Raw genomic sequence first — 20765 nt, 5'->3', positions numbered from 1 at the left:
TACATTTTTATTTATTATCATTTTATATAAAGTGTGTGTTTGCTTTAGACGCATTTCTTTGGCTATTAGTGCTGCTAAGTTATACTCGTTTAATACAATTTCAATAAATACACAAATGACGATCACTTTCAGGTCACATATTGCTGCTGCTGCTCATGTCGTCTTTCCCAAAGTGCTGACTGCTCCTCTGCAGGCCAGAGAATCGAGCCGGTAGCTGCAAGGTGGATACACCGTTCTCTGGATCGGCGCTAGGAGCTGAGGCAACTACATTCCCGGCAGAAACTTCGGGGAAGCTCACCTTTTTGGTCGCCGTTGCCGACTTTGGACGGCCTTCGAGCTTGCGTGCCCGCGGAATCTTGTGCTTCACCAGCTCATAGGTGCAGGCATAAAGGAATGTGTACTGCTGCTGCGTCTGCACCATTTTCATGCGCTGAAACGGATTGGCATGGAGAAAAACGCTCTCGGATCACATCAGAAGAAATAGACGACATACCTGGAAGCGCAGCTTCTTGACCGTTTCAAATATGTTGATTTTCGACTCGCTCTTCAAGCGCTGCATAATCAAGTCGAGACCAATGAAGGTCCCGGTCCTGCCCACGCCCGCACTGCAATGAACGACGATGGGTGAATAGCTGGGACGTCGCTCCGACTTGACCTTCTTAACGAAGGCAATCAGGTGCATGGGATTCTCGGGACAGCCGTGATCGGGCCACTTCTTAAAGTATAAGTGCACGACCTTCTCCTTCAGACCGTACTTATCGTGCACCACCGTTAGCTCGGTCCGATCGTAGAGCTCAAAGTACTCCTTGCACTTGACGGTCACCGTCAGTCCGCGCATGTTGTACGGGAAGTATTCGTGGCATTTTATCTGTTTTTGGATTCGATTTATGTTTCAATTCGATTTGAATACGATTTAGATTGGAGCTCACCGTATTGCCTTCTCGGAACTGGGTCACCTGGACAATGATTCGAACGTTGTACTGGAGAATCATGCGCCAAAAGTCCATGAGGCTCTCCGGCTTCGGTCCCTGGGTGGCAATGTACTCCTTCTTGCGGGTGTGTCCCTATGCAATTGTGGGTTAGGTGACAGCAAATACTAGGGCACAAAACCAAGCACTTACATCTATGAAGGAGGCATTGATATAGTCCGATCCCTCCGCATCTATGTCCAGGATAACGCGATTCTTGTCATCTGTTGAATAGAAATCAAATTCGGTTTTAAGAACCTTTAAGCTCTAAGCCCAAAGGGGATAGCGATCCTCACTCACATGGATAAATGTCCGCATAGCGATTCTTGTGGCAGCCCAGCTCGGAGGCCGAGTAGCTCAGCTCCAGGGCCACTACGGTTATCTCCTTGAACTCGCGGGTCAACTTCTCCGGCTTGGCCACCTCTGCGTAGAAAATGGCAAAGTTCTTCGCGATCACGTTGCCAAAAGGATCCTCAATGCCCTGACCAGAGTCACGATGCCTGTAGAGAAAAAACGAATCAGATTCTGGTTGTCGTGCATCAGGCAGGCACCTACCAGGCTATACGCTTGCGCACCCAGAGCACTGCGAGTCCCAGCACAAAGGCCAGAATCAGACAGGAACAGACGCTGATCAGGATCAGTGTCACCTTGATGGCCGCATCCGTCTTGAACTCCAGCAGGGCCGCGTCGCGGTATCCCGACTTGGTGAACAGACGCACCACCATGTGGTACTGCGTGTCTGCCAGGAGCGGCCCATTGCAGTACCGCTTGCCATTCGGACACTTGTCCTCGCCGATGGTGAAGATGATTTCGTCGTCGGAGCCCCTTTCTCTGCTGCCTGCGGTCGGGTTCCAGCGTTCTTCCGTCGTCTGATACTGAAAGACGCAGTCCACAGAGCCGTCTGCGCCTGCCGTATCATAGGACTGCACATCTGGCCACGACGAGGCTGCATTGACCAAGGCGGAGCCCAGCGTCGGCGTTCCAGCACATTTCTTCTGCGAGAGCAGCAAGGCGATGTAGGTGATGTTGCCCGATTCGGAGCTCTGAATATCCGCCGGCAGTCGAACGATGGCCGATCTCGTTGGGTGACTTGTCTCGTTGGCGCTGACGCGCATTTGACCCACAACTTCGCTGCCCAGTCGGGAGGGAACTGGGGAGATAATTGAAGAGCCGTTTGAGCGATCAGAGAGAAAGAGGAGAAGACTTTCGATACTTACGGCCCGCTGGAGACTGCCAACCTGACACCGCGCTATCGCTGAGAGTGTCTACATCCTTGTTTTTAACGGTCACATTCACTGTGTAGTCGTACTCCGGCCTCATTTCCGTCTCCGTGTAGGACATCCGTCCCTTGCGATCAGCTATTTCCGGCACCATGATGCGCCTGAACTCGACTTTCTCGTGTGCGGTCCTTTTTCCAATGAAGTCCAGGACGAACGACTCTATCTCTCCGTTGGACTTGCAGGGCCACCTCCAGGTGACGGTCGCATTGGCGCTGTAGGTGTCAGTGGCGTCCAGCGACGGACCCATGGAAATAACGTCCAGTTGGGTGACCTTTTCAGAGACTGCCAAGAAAGGGTGCTGTCATTAGATGCCCGCGTGGGTGGAATGAGGCCGGGCTAACTCACCCGTGGGCAGAGTGATGCCAATAATCGGCGAGGTATACTCTCCCATGCCGAAATCGTTCTGGGCAGCAACCTGCATCATGTACCGAATGCCCGGCGACAGTTCAGTGAAGTTGACGCTCAGATCGCCCTTGGTCTCCGACTTGGGGTTCTCGCTGACCTCCGGGCAGTCCTCGGGCACAAAGTAGTCGGGCTCATGTCGCATCAGATAGGCCTGGTAGTACTTGATGGGGCCGTTCAGATAGGTGGGCGGATTCCAGGTGAACAGCAGGCTCTGCACGCTGCTCTGGGAGAAGTTCACGTTCTCTGGCTGCTCGGGAACTGCAAGCGAATGGATTTACTTAGCAAGAGATCGAGAGAAAGGTGTTCATCTGCATCGCTTACAGTAGTTCTGCGTGTGGGTGTTCTCCAGGGTACGCTTGAGTTTCGAGGATCCTGCCACATTGTACAGAATCACGTCGCAAAAGTAGGCGGTGTTCGGCGACAGTGGGCTGATCTGGGCCTGGAATCCTGGTGGCAAAGCCAGGGAATGAGAAGATGAAAGCGGGATCTGGGTGCTGCGCCGTATTCTGGCACATACCTGTCTTTGTGTACCCCTCCACGTACCGCTCCGCATATGTGTAGCGCACCTTGGCCGTGGTGCTGCAGTTGAAGAAAGCGAAGATGGTCTGGCAGGTGTTGTTGTAGTCCTGATTGTTGGCAATTAATGTCAGGCTGTGCGAGGCGGCTCCGTTGGTCCCCATCTGCAGGGTTATCTGTGCGGATTCAGAGGGATCAAACACAGTCAGAGTCGGTCTCAGAGTCAAGTCTCTATAGATCTCTCACCTTATCAGAGTTCACTACGGCAGCCGTTGTCTCCACCACCTCCTGTCGCAGATCCCCGTCCAGATTCTCCCGGGTATAGGGTATCACCTGTATGGTGTACATCTGGCAGGCCAGCAGGCCATCGTTGAAGGTCACGGACGTGTTCTTGGTGGTCGCACTGAGCACCTCTTTGTTGTCCTCCATCCAGCCGGAGAGGCGGTACCCGTCGATGCACAAGTTCGCATATGCGGGCGTCTGCCAGCTTATCTCCAGAGAGTACGAGCCGGGCAGGACGACGGGTTCCAGGATCTGCGAGGGCCCTAACCGAAAACGGTTAATCGAGAGTTCTTCGTTATCACAATCATCGACTTACGATCTTCGCTGACGGTGGCCTCCGACTGATACATGGCACCGGAGCTTCCGTTCAGCATCACCGGCACAATTTCCACGATATAGACGCCACACGGATCGAGGTTATCGAAGACCGCCACCATTTCCTCAGTCACCACCTCAAGTGTCTCGTTGAGTCGTTGTGTGGGTCCCGTCAGCTGCACGCTATAGTTGGCCACACACTTGGGATGATTCTGGGGCTGGGACCACATCCACCGAAGTTCTGTCAAGTTATTGCTGTGAACGGGGTCGGAGACAGCGCTGGCCGCTAGAGAAGAATGATCAGGAGCTGGGGTGGGTGATTCCTTGGCGGCAACTTACTCTTTTCGGCGGATGTAAACTGCTGGGATGCCTTGGATGTTTCGTTCTGATTGATGTAGATCTCGAAAGTATGCGGCTCGCATCCTTGCAAATCGGTGAGCTGATACTCTCTCAGCTTGGAATTATCGGAATTGTCACTCCACTCGCACTCAACTGGGTCCAGAGGAATATCCGATAAGAAATTGTAGGTGTAGGTACTCTGTGTCCAATACCCCAACAAACACTTACCTCTGTTCCCTTGTTCGGGTGGTTCTGCTGGTTCTACTGGTTCTGCTGGCTCGCTTGTCTCCATGTCATAATCCGTATCGAATGTGGTCATGGTGCTTGGCAGATCCGTGGTCGTCTCCTCCGGCTGCTGGTCGTTCTCCTGCACGCAGTCGTCTCGCTTCCACTTGAAAGTGTAGTTGGCGATGCAGTGCTTTTCCGTGGGATCCGACCATTTGATGAGCGTTATGCCGTTGGCCAAGTTAGTGATGTTCAGTGAGAGGTCGCCTGGCTCCGAGTAGAGCGTCTCCACCTCGGTCGAGCTTGTGTCCACCACGACACTAGCATTGTTGCGCGTCATCAAGGTGATGGTGTGGGCCAGGCAGGCATAGACGTCCTTGAAGGTGTAGGTGCTCTTCTCGCTCAGCTGCTGCGTCGTGTAGGAGTACTCGGACGCCTTGGCCGTGATCTCGAAGGCCTCGACACAGGCGCGGTCGTTCGTCTGCCAGGTGACTTTGATGGTGTTGGCGGTGGGCTGCACGTTTGTCACTTCCGTCCTGGGTTCTGAAATTGAGGAAATGCAGGAGGGCATGAGGATCAGGACATGTCTGAAGCCATCGGACTGGTCTCTCACGTTTGTACTCGGTGTAGGCATAGATCGTCTGGTCAGGGGTCGGCGGGTTGTTGTCGATGGGCCGCAGTACGACTACACACGTGTAGAAGGTGCATGGATCGAGACTCTCGCTGCAAGGGAAAACATGCCAGTATCGGCTTGAGGACCTCATCTCCCTCTGCTCGATCTCTGCTTACCACACATTGGCCTCGTTCGCCTTGGTCTCCTTCCCGCTTCCGTTGCGGCAAGTAATGCCCTCGATGGTATAGTCTGTGTCCCCAACGGCGATGCTGAAGCTGAGTGTGTAAGCCGTCGAGACAATATTGATTTCCACCTCTGGAACGAGCCACATCGGAATGTTAGATACTGTTAGGATACTGCAGCATACCGAACACTCACTGTCGGCCAACTCCTGATCGTCGAAGGTACTCGGCTGATCAGTCTGCGCCTGGGTCCATGCTAACAGCAGCAGAAGGATGAATCCGTATATCGTGAGTGCTGGCTTCCATTGATAGCTGTCCATCTTAGGGCCACATTGTATCGGTTTCGGATGCTGAGGAAGTTTTTTTGGGTTGTTATTTAATATGAATTATTAAATATAACACTTTTATTTTGCATGTTGGCAGTTCAGTTGACGAGGAGTACGGATGTACAACCGGTTAGCCCGGGGATTTCCGTAAATCATTAACCTCACCCAACTGCAAATAATTTGACTTCCACACAAACATTTGTGTGCGTACGAGTATGTGTGCATTCTGTTATTTATAATAACAAATAATGAAGGGTTCAATGTACATGTGCATGTATGTGCAGTTGGTGGGGAGGCAGGCGGAGGGAAGGTGTGATTTATCAAAGATTTTTGGACGCTGAACCTTGTTAGGTCCGGATCATCGCCTGCTGGTTTCTGACCAGCGCAACAATGCAACAAAGCGAGAAAATGTAAACAAAAAAGAGGTCAAAGTCGGGGAAGGGAGGCGCCTATATTTCGAAAGAGCGAATAATACAAAAGATTGGGAGCTCGAAGCGCGACCGATGTCGGGTGCAGAATGGAAATGGCTGGATTGTGAAAATATGTATTATCAAGGCACTTGAGATGAGCGCCAAGTGGCGAGCAGATACAGCCCTGATACTGCTCTACCTCTGGTTGTACAACCAATAAATAGTATGTATGTATGTGCATACGGTTGATGGGACTTAAAAATAAATGACTCGATCGAAAATGGATTCAAATAAATGCGATTAACGAGGGCCTTCGGCTCTGCCGTATTCTTATCACGCCTCTCCCAGGTTCATTTTATGGCAACTAGATATACGGACACATATGTATATATCATCATTGCTGCTGTCGACTTTTAATCAAACAGAAACTGCAAAAACGGCAGCACTAATTACTAATTTTCGTTGTCACATCGACTCGACGGTGGCAGCGGAAGATACGTTTATAAGGCAAATGAATTACATTTCTCGATACTTATTAATGGCACTCCGACATATTCGTTATCTCCGTTCGAGGAACTAGGTCCGCGGGTCGGGCCAGAGACAATTGTTTCAGTATTTGCGCTGAGTCTTTGGGAGTTTAAACAAATCACTGCGCACAGGGCCGACAGACTGACACTCCACTCCATTCCCAAAAACCCAAAATAAGCCAATAATAACCATTTAGCGCTTACAGGCTGACGAATACAGCGAACAAGCTGCTGAGCTGCTATCGACAGAATATAATCAGAGTCGACTGATAACGCCTTCTACACTCGACGCTCGTATGGCCGTAAAAGCGAATAATGGGTGAGCAATAAATTCTCTTCAAATGTTTCGAGGTATGTTTAAATACAAGTCCATAAAGCCCAGAACCAGACTGCAGCTAATTGGATTGGTAAGGACTTCTGCTGGAGGCTTCTGTTGCATTTGGCATTGTCAATTGTTTGACTAGGTTTGACTACCGCCATGATCGCCTCTGATGTCATGTATCTGCTATCACGGGCGTTTAATAGGAGCAAATAGAATCAGCGGCTGATTAGATCGATCGAATGATAAGACTGCTAGAGTGCCATAATTTGGCAAATGATTTACATATTTCGGCAATTTGCACAATGAGTTCTGGCGTAAGGCTGTTATTGGGTATGCCTCGACCGATCGCTGCACTCACTGGCAAAAGTTATTGTAGTTTATTTTGGTGTTTCGTTGTTGAATGGTTGCACGAGCGCGGCACGGGTATTTCGGCACTTTGACAATCGAAAGTGTCGCCGAGAAGTAATTATAACCGTTTCCGTTGAGCGTTTGTCCAAAACTGAGCGTGAAGGGGCATAAGTAACCGCCTCTGGATTGGTGTGTGTGTGTGTGTGTGTGCTGATAAGAACAAGTTTACTCCCATCGTGTCTGTGTCTGTGTGTGTGGGTAAGATAACACAATTGCACTTTTGTTGCAAAAATACCATTGAATATATAGTGCAGTGCAGTAAAGTGCGCTATAAAGTTAAAACAGAAAGTTTCGTTGAATGCGTATCTAAAATTACCCTAAAGTCGGAATTGCAGAAGCATTGTGAACATTTGAACTTCGATAACATCTTTTTATCGCAGTCGATAACCGCATATGGTTGCTTCTTCGACGAGTAGCGTGGAAATGTGACCGTATTCCCGCCAACTGTTTTGAATTAAAACTTTTGATATTACACAAGATAAGACTTAACTTTCGACTTTACCCATGCGGCCTAATCGAAACCTTAAGATATTGTATAACAATTTTGAACTACAAATGTATACATTAACTCACTCACATGCCTACATATTGTATAATTTAGAATAAGATACATAGATACAACTTTGCTAAAAGTTGCTATACAAAAGTAACAGATATAGCAACCAAATAAGTAACTCCAAAAAACATTTCACTTGACACAAGCACAACAAACACAACGCCTACACAAGACTTACCACACTGCACTGTCCCACGCATTTAGAAGACATCCTGGGTTAAGTGTTTCAGCTCTCGACTGTCCTGTGTAAGGATTCGTTTCAGTTAAAAGATGTATTCAAGCGAAAATGTGCCAAGCGGCGGATGCGGATGCCGATGTCTTGGGGACAACAGCATCGAGATCGGAGTGGCGCTGGAGCTTCCACGCGAAAGAAAATCCAGAGGAAGTGGACGAAAGCGTCACTTCGATCCGCTAGCTGATCGAGCCATCCATGCGGTGGTACTGATCCTTGTATTACTTTCACTTACTATGCCAAATTTTGCCCAGGATCCTGGTGCAGAAACAGGAACGACTGTAGGGAATGGTACTGGAACTAATAATACTGCTAATGTTGCTTGGCGTGAGGGATATCCGGGCGACGGTACAACTCACGAGCAACTTGGACAGGACCACTGGCCTTCCGCCGAGTACAGCCCATACCGTGGTTTCGGCAGATATTCCCGGGAGCTAGCGTCGCCACGAAAAGCTCTGAGTCCCATTAATACAATAACGCACTTCATCTTGCGGACGTTTTTATCCGACCTGCCTCCGGGTAAGTAAAACTAGACTAACCGTCCGTTGAATCAATTTGAATCCCCTCCCGCCCTACTGCAGGCTATGTTACGTCGACGGGCAACAACAAGTTGGCTCTCGGCCCCAAGGTGTGGAAGAACGATTGGGCTGCTCTGTTAGCTCAGTACTGGTTTCTGGTTGTTGTCGTGATATTCCTCCTCGTCTGTATCATTATCATTCCGTTTATTGGGTAAGCGAAGCCTAAAAAAAGGGAAGTACAAGGTATTGATGACCCTTTTGATGCCATAGTGTCTGCTATTGCTGCTTTTGCTGCTGCTTACGTTGCAAGCAACATAAGATATCCGAGAGCTTCCGGAGGCGCCGTCTTTACGGAGTTTGCCTTGGCCTGCTCGTCGTTTGCCTTATGTGAGTCTGGGTCGAGGACGAGTTAGCCTCAATGGCAGAACAAATAATTTGCCCCCGACTACGATTGCCCGCAGGTTTTGTCTTTTGATAATGTTTTTTGCGAACAAGTTCCTGGATCGTGGACTAGCGGACAGCAATATGACAATGAAACGTGCTGGTCAGGACCATTGCACCTTTTTAAAAGAAGTGGCTGATCACATCTACCATTTGATGGTGTACAATTACCAGGAGCTGGAGGCCCACCTCGATGAACAACTAAGTAGTGAGTTCGACTCGAAAACGATATACCTTCCATCTTCCACCCTCCATCTGTATCCATAGCCGCAAGTAATCACATATTCCTGGACCTGGGAGATACTTCCGAGAGCAATGCGCTGATTGAAATGGAGCGCATCTTGGCCAACATGCCGAGAGCACTTATGATAATGTCACAAGTTGATAACTTAGAGAAGGATATCCGTTTGTTTGGGTCCCAGCTTAGAGATGGTAACTACTAGAGCCGGAGAATTTCTCTTATCGGATATCGGATGGATAGTCTGCGATAAAGCTCTGCCCTAACCTTTTCGCCTTTTCAGGTTTGCGGGGCCAGAAACGAGATCTCAGCTACGCTGCTTATGCTTTGTGCCATTTGCCAAAATGCTATAAGTTCAACCATGACATGGGTATAACGACTTACGATGTTTCAAAGTGCCTGCACTTCGACCTGGTACTATCTTTTCCCTACACAGTACCCAGAGAGCTGAACACTCAATTATAATCAGTGTAATTTCTAGATTCCTAATTCAACAGTCTTTGTCGAAGGGATGAAGAAAATTATTAAGGACAAAACTTATCTAATCCCTTTAAGCGGGCTGGCCCGCCTCAAAAATATTAAAGACTTGATCGTGAAACATATGGCACTCGCTTTTCCGCCAGTATTTAAAAGCCTCGCTGGCGCAAGGTTAATGCTTCTGGATGAAGCTACGGGAATCCGCAATTTGATCGATTCAATAATCAAGGATATTCACATGAACACACTGAGGACCTCAAGGATGTTCGACGACATTCACGATAAGTTTGGCGCGGATCGCAGGGCTATCAACATCGTCATTTGCATATTAATCTTTATAGTAAGTCGATTGAGTTTATGCATATTTTATGCATATTTTTATACCCGGTACTCGAACAGTTTCGGGTTTTATTAGAAAGCAGCAAGCTTTTCCGACCCCATCAAGTAGCCCTCAATAGCCGAGTCGATAAAGCTAGGTCTGTCCGTCCGTTTTGTTTGACGCCTAGTGCTTAGAGACTACATATAAGAGCTAGAAAAAACAAATTTTGTATCCAGACCCCTGTTATATCACACTGTTATAATTTTATTTCAAAATTTCACCCGCCCCCACAATTTTGAGCATATCCAATTTTGAAAACCAAAATCGCAGAAACATAAAAAATGAACATATTTAGCAGATTGTGCTAACTTTAAAATATATGTATAGATATAAAAAAGAAATGTTAAGAAAAAATAATACATACATAACATTTTTCCCGGCGGTAGATTATAGTAATCTTAATTTCGGCACTGGTATGCGGCTGCTTAGGGCCTAGCCGGACAAAGCCAGGACCCTCTGGAGTATTCTCAAAGGGCATGGCTGCCTCATGCTTACTTCTGTAAGTAATCTCTAGTCTTTGGCATACCGAGGAATTTGCTGCAACCGCCATTTGTGTCCATATTTCAGCGCCATCATCCTGATATTTTGTGTGTTCTCGTTCATCACGCTAGTTGGACTGTTTTACTTGATAATCGGTTTGATAACTTACACGAGCGCTTGTGCTCCATTAAAAGATGGGCAAAACATCTTGCGCCATGTTGACCCCGTGATCGATCTCAATCGTTACATGTCGGGGAGATCGGGAGAAACGCAACCAACGCTGCCAGTGTCGGATGCAATCAGGGCATGCAATGCAAATGAGTCCATCTTTGATCTGCTGAGAGCGAAGAAGATTTACGATATAGACAACTTGTTAAATAAGGAAATATTCGTCGAAGATTTTGAAGATCCACCAGTGTTCACTGGGGACTTAACCACGCTGAAACTGATCCTGGAAGAAGAGAAAGTACACCTCAATAAAATGCGTGCAGGCAATTTGTCCGAATACCACAGCATCTTATACAGCGAGCATCTTTGCACAAAATTTACCCATACGGATTACTCCATACTAAAGACCAAAACGAGATTATTTGCTTATGAAATAAACACAAGATATCTTAAAGGGTTTCCAGCCTGCCTTGCCTACTTCTTGGCTAGCTCAGATCTAGCTAAGTACGACGAATATTTAGTGGTCCCATTGACGAATGCCGTGAACAAAGCATTGCAAAAAGTAAATGAAATTGATAGCCTTATTCTATACGACAACAATAACTTTGGCAACTCCATTGGAGTACTGATGGACGCGGTGCAAAGATCCGAGGACTTTATTAGATATAAAGGCAGCAATTACATCAACAATCTGGCCCACAACCTTTCGATTTCAGTCAACCTTCAGCTTCAAGAATATATCGAAAGAGTGATCTCGGAAGTGAACAAAAACGTTGGACATTGTAAGCCCCTCGCGTACATTTACAGTCAAAGCGCTTACTTAATTTGTGAACGCCTAGTGGATCCAATAGTGAGTACAGATTTCCCCTGAATGCTCCACTCTATCAATACTGTGTTTATATTTTTGTATTTGAAGAACGCATTTGCTATGGCCACCCTTCTTTGCTGCATGTTTCTCCTGCCCGTATTGCCGGTAGCCCATCGTCTGATGTGCATGTACCTCAAAATCTATCCCTCTCCGATAGTCACTCAACTAGCAGCAGCTGCAGCAGCAGCAGAAGCTGCAGAAGGAGCAAGGTAAGCATTTCACAGCAAAAATAGTTTATACTCAGCCCGAACCAGAGAACTAACTGTCTCTTTCCGACACCGTCCTTTACTTCCTCCAGATGTCCAGTATGCACAGGGCCGCCGGTCTGGCTAGGGCCGACGACAAGTTGGCCACAAGATCATCGGGGCACGTCTGGACTCCCAGCTTCAGAGGAGTTGAACACCAGTGAGGGATCCGTAACGAACAGCAAACGTAAGAAAGAGTAGGTGAACAAAATGAGAGATCGGTTTAAATGAGTTTCATGTTGTGGTGTTTGAATATAAAATGTCTTTAAAGAATATTTTTTAAGAAGTGACTCAGACACTTGCTGCCAGACTACTGATGCCTCGTTTAAAAATATGTTCATAGGGCCGACCACTTTGCCAGGCAAGAGCCGCTTTATACAGCAAATACCGTTAATTAAAAGTGCCTTTTCGTGATATCCAGACTCATTTCAATTACGTATAAGTCAACATATTAATTCCAGAATAAGTCCCTACAGTGATTCCTGAAATTGATTAAGTTTTAGGTTTCGTGTGTCAGCGGCTATCCGCGATATGATTAAAATCCAAATGAATTGGTTTCAATGCAACCACTCAGTCCCGAAACCTTTTTTATTTGAACAACAATTCCAAACACACCTGTTTTTTCACACACCATATACACTTAAGGACTTTTAATCTTTAAAACCGTTATTTTATACCCATAAAATAAAAGGGAGTACTTAAAAGTATCATATCTTGTGGAAAATTCATTCACCAATGGGATAAAACTTTGTGGGCAGAGCTGAATGTTCTATCTAGCTAGTAATATTCGACGGAAAATTAATTAAAAATATTAAAATCGAGACATCCACCGAACACAATGAAATTTTTTCAAAAATATTTACACACAGGGCGCTTTTATGGGGCTTGTATAAAAAACGGTCAAATATTTTTTAAGTGTACACATTTCCCCTTCAGGTGTCGCTTTTGGTAATTACTTATAAAATGTAGTTATTTTGGATCAACTGTGTAGTTAGCGTGTAGTTACCATGTAAGGAAATTAATTTATTGGAAATTGTTGTTGACCTTTTTCGCTAAAACCTTTTTTTTTGGCAAAATCCAATTAAAGCAAGTATTTAAAATACACCAGTCAAGTAGAAAATAGTTTCGTTAATTGGATAAAATTATGTGGGCAGGGCTGGGGTTCTCTCTAGCTAGTAATATTCGACGGAATATCAAATACGAGGAGTATGATTTTCTAGCCTTGACGGAAAAGGTTTACCCATTAAAATTCTACCGAATCAAATAAACATTGAACATTGTAGTGCAGTTCAAGTGACAGATATCGTGGTTTCTTTAGGTTTCGATCAAGATGGCATGGATCTTCAAGAAGAATTTACAAACTTTAATATTTTCCACCATTTACTTCAATTCGTTGAAGTGTTTAAATAGAGGGGGGTTCAGTGGGCTAAGCTCGATTTGTTACCGATATACTGGAGGCTATATTGTTGTGAGGAACCAAAATTGAGGCAACAACAATCAAAGCAATCGCCGTAGCAGGAAAACAATTCAAGTATTTAAAACAAGGCAGCCAAGTAGAAAATTGATTCATTAATAGGATGAAAATAAGTGGGCAGGCCTGAGGGTTCTAACTAGCTAGTTATATTCGACGGAATATTAAAAACGAGGAATATGTATAATAGAATTTTAGTTCGTCAGTATATTTTTGGTATATTTTGAAAGTGAGACGGTATATTTCTCAGGGGCTGGACGGTATATTTTATCGACAAATCCGCGGTCACACCGAGCTCTAGTCCGCTGCTTCACAAACAATTGTCAAAAAAAAAGATAAATAAAATCAAAATAAGTATAAATATAATATATGAATTACAAAATTGGTGTAAGTATTCGTTGCACATAATCAAAGCAAGCAGCTGAAGCGCCGCGATCGACCGCATACTCAAAACCCATTTCGCAACAGTGACGGTGTGTGTAATGAGCGACTGAGAAAAAATGAAAAAATTGTCATACGTACGACATTGGAAGTTTCAGTGTGTTAGTGTGTGCGTTGTGTGGCGAGATAAAAAATAAAGCCAGCATTTTAAAGCCATTGGTGATGCTTTTGATCGTAGAATAGTGATGGATTAGTCCATTTTCGGTTTTGCATATTACCTTTTTGACTCTCATTGCTCCCTCTCCTCTATCCAAGATGGCCGTCGTAACAGTTTATATTTTCGTTTGTGTGTGTTGTTATTGTGTTTGTTATTGAAAAGAAACCCAAAAGAAAAAGAAAGAGTTATGCAAATTGGGCAAAATGTGTAAAACAGACACTAAAAAATAGATGAACGATGCAAAAACTATAGAAAAAAAAGAAAAAAACAATTACATTTGTACAACCACCAGAAAGTGATGACACATCGCTCCGCGGCGCAGTGTGTGTATGTGTATTGAATTTTTGCGCATGTGTTGGAGAATGTGTCCTCCCCCTGGCCACACCAAGCGTTGATCGATTTTTACCTATTCCCATCCCCGGAATAGCTGCAGCGCCAACGACCAACACTCAATTCCTTGCTCAATAGTTCTATGCACCAAAAGACAAGCCAATCGCCTAACACCTTTACATGGGCGAAACGTTGAAAAATAACGCAAACCAGTTCTGCACATGCTGAAGAATCTAGTTTTATTTTCTTTTTCACAGTTTTCCCGTTTTGGGTTTTTTCTTTGGCCATGGCCAGGGCATTCTCTTAGGTATTTGAGTTCTGTTAACGACGGCGGTCAGACCCGTTGCCGTTGTAATTTCCCAGAATGTGCGAAAAGTACTGAGCTTGGGAACGAACTTGTCGAACTGTCCGGCTTCTGACACTGCAAAATTATTTAAACTTGAAAACTAACGGGTCATATGCCTCGCCTTATCTATTTTCCTTCGCTCTCTATCTCATAAAGGCGTCTCTGCTTTCGGTACTCAGCTTATCTAAATACCTGCACACGAGCTTTTTCTAAGTAAATAGTAGGTTTATACATGTGTTACATGATTAGCCCAGTTACACCAAAATCTCTTACTGTCCCTATTAAATCAAAGCTCATATCTGTTATCCCGTCTCATCGGTTTTTCGGCATTATTTCCTTACTGCACTTGAAACAGTTTTTTGCACTGTAGCTGCATGTGCTTTGCGTGTGTGGGTTAATCAATGAAACACGCAAATACAAAAAAAAAATTGCGCGAGAGCTAACAACAACAAACAACACATGCCAGAGCTGTAAAAGCAGAAGCAAGTGCAAGGTCTGCCGTAAGAAAGAGAGAAAGAGAGCAGCAGCAATCAAGAGAGAAAGAGAGATTGCATCCTGTCAAAGTATGTGGTGTGCGGCAGCCCTGGTAATTTCGCATTGCCAACAATTGTCTGACATCACACGCCTACGCGCGGGCTGTTTCACAGCTTCTGAGAGTTAGAAATCATTTAAATGCAAATATGAAATAGCTTGAGCAAGCACAAGTGTGAGAATCAAAGTTGGTTTCGGCTCTTTCCTATTATTTGTGGTGCCCGGCACCCTTTTCTTCCTGCAACTTCTGTTTCTACTGTTTCTACTGTTGCAGCGTGTGACCCAAACGCCCCCGTATGTCCATTGTTTCTGCTGTGTGGCACCGTTTCTTTCAGAGCAGAGCAGAGGCCCACACACAGCCAGATACAGTTACAATGCGCATGCCGAAGTGGTGGAATGTTGGTTGCCACAACAGAAATTGTGTTGACTCGGTTCGGCATTGGAAGAGCCCAGGAACCCTCACTCCCCACGCGACCAGCCCACGCGCGTGACGTTGGCAGGGAACGCTGTTGTTGATTTTTCATTGATTTTCATTTATATTTAGATGCGCAGTAGTTTGTCTGTTCTGTCCGAACAGAGAGCATCCATCCACCTACTCATATTTGTAAATGCCGTTCTTGCACAGCTGATAAGAGCCAAGAGTCTCGCTCGATTTGTGTCCCTTGGGTGAGTCACGTCACGGCCTGGCTGGTCCCATGTGCTGTTGTCAAATCCCACTGCCTGAAGTAAGAGTGTGTATTGATGTTCGTTGCTGAACCGAACTCGTTTGGTCACTTTTTGTTCGTAGTATGATAGTTCAAAAAAATCGTTAAATATCATTCGGCCAAAAATAATTTGAGAACGTCATTTCCTAGTCTGCATGTATGTATGTATGTGCTTTGTTTTTGAGTGTGTGCAAGCTTGGACTTTGTGTTTCTTCTATTGCCTCTTTCGCATTCCGCTCCGGTCCGGTCTGGTCCCCTTATTTGCCTATAAGAAGTTGCTTGAACTGCCGTTAAGTCTGGCTAATTGGCTTTGTCAATGGCTGCTTTTGCCGGAGGTTGGCAACGCGTGCGAATCGTACTGCTCAATGGTCTATTGGTTATCTCTCGTGTACGCGATACCGATATGCGTTCGCTGCGTTTGCGAATGTCGCTTTATTGCGTGTTACCTGTGATTTGCTTTTGCTTTTTCCCCACCTTGAGAGGCAATTAAATGGTCTCGCAGCAGCAACAGAAACGGCAATAAATGCTGCCTTGTCTAATTCCATTTGAATGCTTCGATTGCGCGCAACCCTTGAACCCATTGCTGGTCGGTACACGTCAATTGCAGTGCTACCAACTGAAGGCAGAATTCTTATTTCCTTTTTACAATTATGTATTTTTCTGCTATAGAGCCCTGCTGAGACTCGCGTACAATGCGAGCTTTAATGGCAGTTGCCACTCAAAAATTTGTGCCAGAAACAGAAACTGATCACGACGTTGATTATGATGATGATGATGCTCCGCTTTAGCTCTGTATAAAAAAAAAACAAAATAATGACTAGACGAAAGATGAGCATAAGAAACAAACAGACCCAAATGCCTCTGCCCCTTTGGCTTTGGGCTCTGGCTCTTGCCGAAATCCCAAAACGAAACGAAATGTAGGTGACTTGCCCTATATGAGAACTCAAACGAAACTCTTTGGCATTTTTGTCATTTAACTTTTGCGAAACTAATTTCCTGTTTCCAGTATAGAAATACTTCATACATGTGCAAAACATATATTTTTTTTTGCATTACAGAACTGCACGAATTGAAAACGGAAAAAGCGACCAAAAAAGACCAGAAAACTAGCCAAATCGGAGAACAGTATGAAAATGGTGTTGTCGCAGCGGCAGCGCGAGGAGCTGTAAGTTAAGCCATCAACTATTTGCTTTATATTATTAATTCAATTTACTTTCGCGTCACTCTCTAAACAGTAACCAAGCGATTGCCGATTATCTAGGCTCAAATGGCTACGGCGACTCACTTGAGACCTTTCGCAAGGAGGCCGATGTCAGCACAGAGTCAGAGAAGAAGTTTGGCGGTCTACTGGAGAAGAAGTGGACATCGGTCATACGGTTACAGAAGAAAGTGATGGAACTTGAGGCTAAGCTTACCGAAGCTGAGAAGGAGGTTATCGAGGGGGCGCCCACAAAGAACAAACGCACTCCCGGCGAATGGATACCTCGCCCACCAGAGAAGTACTCTCTGACTGGTCATCGAGCCAGCATAACGAGGGTAAGTGAAACATAAAAACCAAGGCGATGGAAGCATATATGAAGGATGTTTGTTTGTTCCAGGTTATATTTCACCCAATTTTTGGCCTCATGGTTTCAGCATCGGAAGATGCCACCATTAAGATTTGGGATTTTGAAACCGGCGAGTATGAGCGCAGTCTAAAAGGACATACCGACTCTGTGCAGGACGTGGCATTCGATTCTCAGGGCAAGCTCTTGGGTAGGTTAATATAGCATCGATCTGCTCTGAAAACGAATTAATGGATTCGGTTCTTCATTGGTTAAAGCTTCCTGCAGCGCTGACTTGTCCATTAAGTTGTGGGATTTCCAGCAGAGCTACGAATGTGTTAAAACAATGCATGGTCACGATCACAATGTATCATCGGTGGCCTTTGTGCCCGCTGGCGACTATGTTCTGTCTGCTTCACGTGATCGAACCATCAAAATGTGGGAGGTGGCCACCGGGTAAGCTGCTAGTCCGAGGCGATAGATGGATGCTAGTTTCTTACTGTTAATTTCGCTCTACAGATACTGCGTGAAGACATATACAGGCCATAGGGAGTGGGTACGAATGGTGCGAGTGCACATTGAGGGCAGCATCTTTGCCACATGCTCAAATGATCACACAATACGTGTTTGGCTGATGAATTCAAAAGACTGCAAGGTAGAAATTCTAGGGATCCTTGACAAGTGATGGACTTTCAACAGATTTACATTTTCACAGGTTGAATTACGCGATCATGAGCACACCGTGGAGTGCATTGCCTGGGCTCCGGAAGCCGCAGCATCAGCGATAAACGAAGCAGCCGGAGCGGACAACAAGAAAGGTCACCACCAGGGCCCATTCCTTGCATCCGGTTCTCGAGATAAAACTATACGCATTTGGGATGTGAGCGTCGGACTGTGCCTGCTCACGCTGAATGGCCATGACAATTGGGTGCGTGGCTTGGCATTCCATCCTGGTGGCAAGTATTTGGTGTCGGCCAGTGATGACAAGACCATCAGGGTCTGGGACTTGCGGAACAAGCGATGCATGAAGACGCTCTACGCACATCAGCATTTCTGCACCTCCATAGGTTAGTGGCGAAAGTACTCGAATGCAATACTGTGCACACATTAAATATATATTTTATTTCCTTGCAGATTTTCACAAGGCGCATCCGTACGTCATCAGCGGCAGTGTGGATCAAACAGTTAAGGTCTGGGAGTGTCGTTAAAGCAAAGTTAACTCAGCAAAACTTTTGCTTACTTCTCAATTTAAACATAAAGCTATTATAATAAATCACACACCACACACACATACAAAAACAACAAAAAAAAAACAGTCTCGGCCACCTCCAGCAAGTTTATTTTCTAGACGCTTTCAGTGTCAGCGTCCGTGAGCAAAATGAACATAGTGTATTTTAAACCCGAATGCAAAATCGCGAAAAGAATTATTTATTTAATTGTACGCCCTTCTAACTAACTATGTAACTACCTATCTACTATATAAAAAGTACATATACGTTAATGCCTATGCATATACACCTACGATTATTATTATCGTTTAATGTAATGCTGTCTGGTCGGTCGACCCTTCGCTAATCCCAAGCAGCGGCTCGCTAAGCAATACAGGCACACGCTGAAATTTACGTCTATACTTGAATGATGAATGGAAACGGAGTATTGGCAATTGTACAACCAAATATATTCATCTGAAAAATGTTCCAGTAGATAAATATTGATTTTCCACCCACACACACAATCAGAAAGATTAAATTGATGTTGTTGAAAGTGTTTAAAGGTTTGCTAATGAAGCATAGTAATGTTATGCGAAGAGAAGGAAAGTATTTCAACGATTTACGAAAACTTTGAATTTGAAATTGGAATTACTTGATTTATATACAATTTTTACCATAAATGAGGTAATTTTTACGATAAAACAGTTTGCTTCTTTTCACCGTATTCACTCTGCTCTGTTTTGAGTTCTTTTTTGAGAGAGAAGGATCTAACAAAAAACAAAATCTATTAAAATGCTTACATGTTTAAGTTGGCTTTAAGTTCAAAATATGATTTACGTTTACGGTTTACATAGTAGAAAAATGCTGCAAATTTATATTAATAGTTTTTATAAGTGCAAACGCAAATATATATATATATTAATATTATACTATACATATTTATTTGTGGAAAATTGAAAAATTCATATACAACCGTGCAAGAGAAACAAAAAGCAGAAAAAAAGAATACAACTATGGATATAAAGAAAACGATATACTGGAATCAATAAAAAACTTGCTTCTTTAAGAAACCGAAACCCCAAACGAGTAGAAATTTGTATACCCTGTTCTTGGGCAGATTGTTCAGTGGACTATGTTTGTACAGGGTACCACAACATACGAGCCCTCTCGACTATTTATAGCCATTGATGTCAAATTTCGAAAGCATTTACTGCACTTGGCTAAATGCAATTATAGATGCACCTTATATACTATTATAAGACTAGAAGCGCACTAAAATCAAGACAATTCAATGCTTTTTCCTCACCAAAGCTGCTTTAAGATGATGCCCTCAGATGACAAACACAAATATACGAACGATCTATAGAAATCGCTTAATATATACCTATCTAAAATAATACATATAAATAAAACTGCAATTTTGTTTTAATAAACTACATGTATTTCTTCGCACAGAAGTTCTTAGATTGGAGATATCTAATCAGGTTTCGTTTTTCGCAGGGGCAGAAGCATCAAAGAGATCCGATGTCTCTAGTGGTTCAGGACCGTTGATTTCTGACTTTGGATCTGCCGGATTTGGAACTGCCGTCTCTTTCTGCGAATCTGGGCTCTCAGGCTTTGGATCTACAGTATCTGGCTTCTGCTCAACATTTTCATCTTCCGACGCACTTCCACTTGACTCCGATTCCGGTTTTACTACGTCCATCTTTTGTTCTCGTGGCTTTTTTGCGCGCTGTTTCTTCTTGAGCCTCTTTGCTCTTTTTTTGGCTGTACGCTCCTCTGCCAATCGTCGGTTGTCATCTATTTTCTGTTGGAATGCGTCGTCTGCAGCCTCGCGAGCGCTTTGATGCTGTATATTTTTCTGGCGGGCATATTCCTTCCTACGTAAATGTCGATAAACATGGAACTCCCCGGATCCAGCTCCAGCACTGCTGCCCATTACGTTTCGCACAAATGTTGGCACCGACGCATTGTAGTCCCGTTCGCGACGTGCCTCTGGTATGATTACTGGCTTCTCCTGGGAATTAAAAACTTATGGTTAGTACGTTTACTGAATCAATTTTGTTGCACTCACAGGATGCTTCATCAGTTTTTCTAATTTTAGCCTCTGCAGATCGGTGGCCGTTTTGACAAATGGTCGCAGTGGCCCTCCCTTGCCATCAGAATCGCTGTCCCCGGATCCAGCATCTTTCTTTTTCTTCTTCGGCTTGTTCTCCGTTTCTTTTACTAAATTTTTAATAAGCGACATGCTTTGTTGACAAAAATTGTTTTTTTTTTTCAGACTTGACCGCCAGTGCGACCAGCTCTCAA

The 20765-nt window shown here is 44.8% G+C and overlaps 4 protein-coding genes across 7 annotated transcripts; 2 read left to right on the top strand and 2 right to left on the bottom strand.

Moving 5' to 3' along the window:
- Positions 1–38: 38 nt before the first annotated feature.
- On the bottom strand, positions 39–10529 carry Ptp52F (Protein tyrosine phosphatase 52F). 3 transcript variants are annotated; one of them, XM_015183920.2, is made up of 19 exons: positions 10324–10424; positions 7853–7916; positions 5322–5475; positions 5120–5258; positions 4944–5053; positions 4334–4873; positions 4106–4258; positions 3768–4052; positions 3416–3714; positions 3171–3345; positions 2975–3100; positions 2594–2911; positions 2186–2530; positions 1524–2118; positions 1269–1468; positions 1122–1192; positions 930–1064; positions 494–868; positions 134–430 (listed from the first exon to the last, which is right to left on the bottom strand). In XM_015183920.2, the coding sequence occupies exons 2-19, from the start codon at positions 7883–7885 to the stop codon at positions 134–136; spliced, it is 4350 nt and encodes a 1449-aa protein (XP_015039406.2). In that variant the 5' UTR covers positions 7886–7916; positions 10324–10424. The 3 variants fall into 3 exon arrangements, with proteins under 3 accessions (XP_033233871.1, XP_015039406.2, XP_001360519.3); XM_033377980.1 differs by lacking the exon at positions 7853–7916 and having other exon boundaries at positions 39–430; positions 10324–10529; XM_001360482.4 differs by lacking the exons at positions 7853–7916; positions 10324–10424 and adding an exon at positions 7069–7210.
- On the top strand, positions 10352–12033 carry LOC6898268 (prominin-like protein). 2 transcript variants are annotated; one of them, XM_033377981.1, is made up of 4 exons: positions 10352–10458; positions 10527–11457; positions 11524–11684; positions 11774–12033. In XM_033377981.1, exons 1-4 carry the CDS (start codon positions 10436–10438, stop codon positions 11919–11921), a joined length of 1263 nt encoding a protein of 420 aa, XP_033233872.1. In that variant the 5' UTR covers positions 10352–10435; the 3' UTR covers positions 11922–12033. The 2 variants fall into 2 exon arrangements, with proteins under 2 accessions (XP_033233872.1, XP_033233873.1); XM_033377982.1 differs by lacking the exons at positions 10352–10458; positions 10527–11457 and having other exon boundaries at positions 11481–11684.
- A 1424-nt stretch (positions 12034–13457) lies between these two features.
- Lis-1 (LisH and WD40 domain-containing Lis-1) lies at positions 13458–19531 on the top strand. Its single transcript, XM_001360481.4, has 8 exons — positions 13458–13578; positions 16759–16865; positions 16936–17236; positions 17299–17455; positions 17523–17700; positions 17764–17899; positions 17960–18311; positions 18379–19531. The coding sequence occupies exons 2-8, from the start codon at positions 16828–16830 to the stop codon at positions 18450–18452; spliced, it is 1236 nt and encodes a 411-aa protein (XP_001360518.1). The 5' UTR covers positions 13458–13578; positions 16759–16827; the 3' UTR covers positions 18453–19531.
- Positions 19532–19862: 331 nt separating this feature from the next.
- On the bottom strand, positions 19863–20765 carry LOC4803868 (PRKR-interacting protein 1 homolog). The gene is made up of 2 exons (XM_001360480.4): positions 20530–20765; positions 19863–20472 (listed from the first exon to the last, which is right to left on the bottom strand). Exons 1-2 carry the CDS (start codon positions 20701–20703, stop codon positions 19936–19938), a joined length of 711 nt encoding a protein of 236 aa, XP_001360517.3. The 5' UTR covers positions 20704–20765; the 3' UTR covers positions 19863–19935.

This window comes from Drosophila pseudoobscura, chromosome 3, assembly GCF_009870125.1.
Source record: "Drosophila pseudoobscura strain MV-25-SWS-2005 chromosome 3, UCI_Dpse_MV25, whole genome shotgun sequence".
Lineage (NCBI taxonomy): Eukaryota > Metazoa > Arthropoda > Insecta > Diptera > Drosophilidae > Drosophila > Drosophila pseudoobscura.
This window is presented reverse-complemented; position numbering and strand designations above follow the sequence as displayed.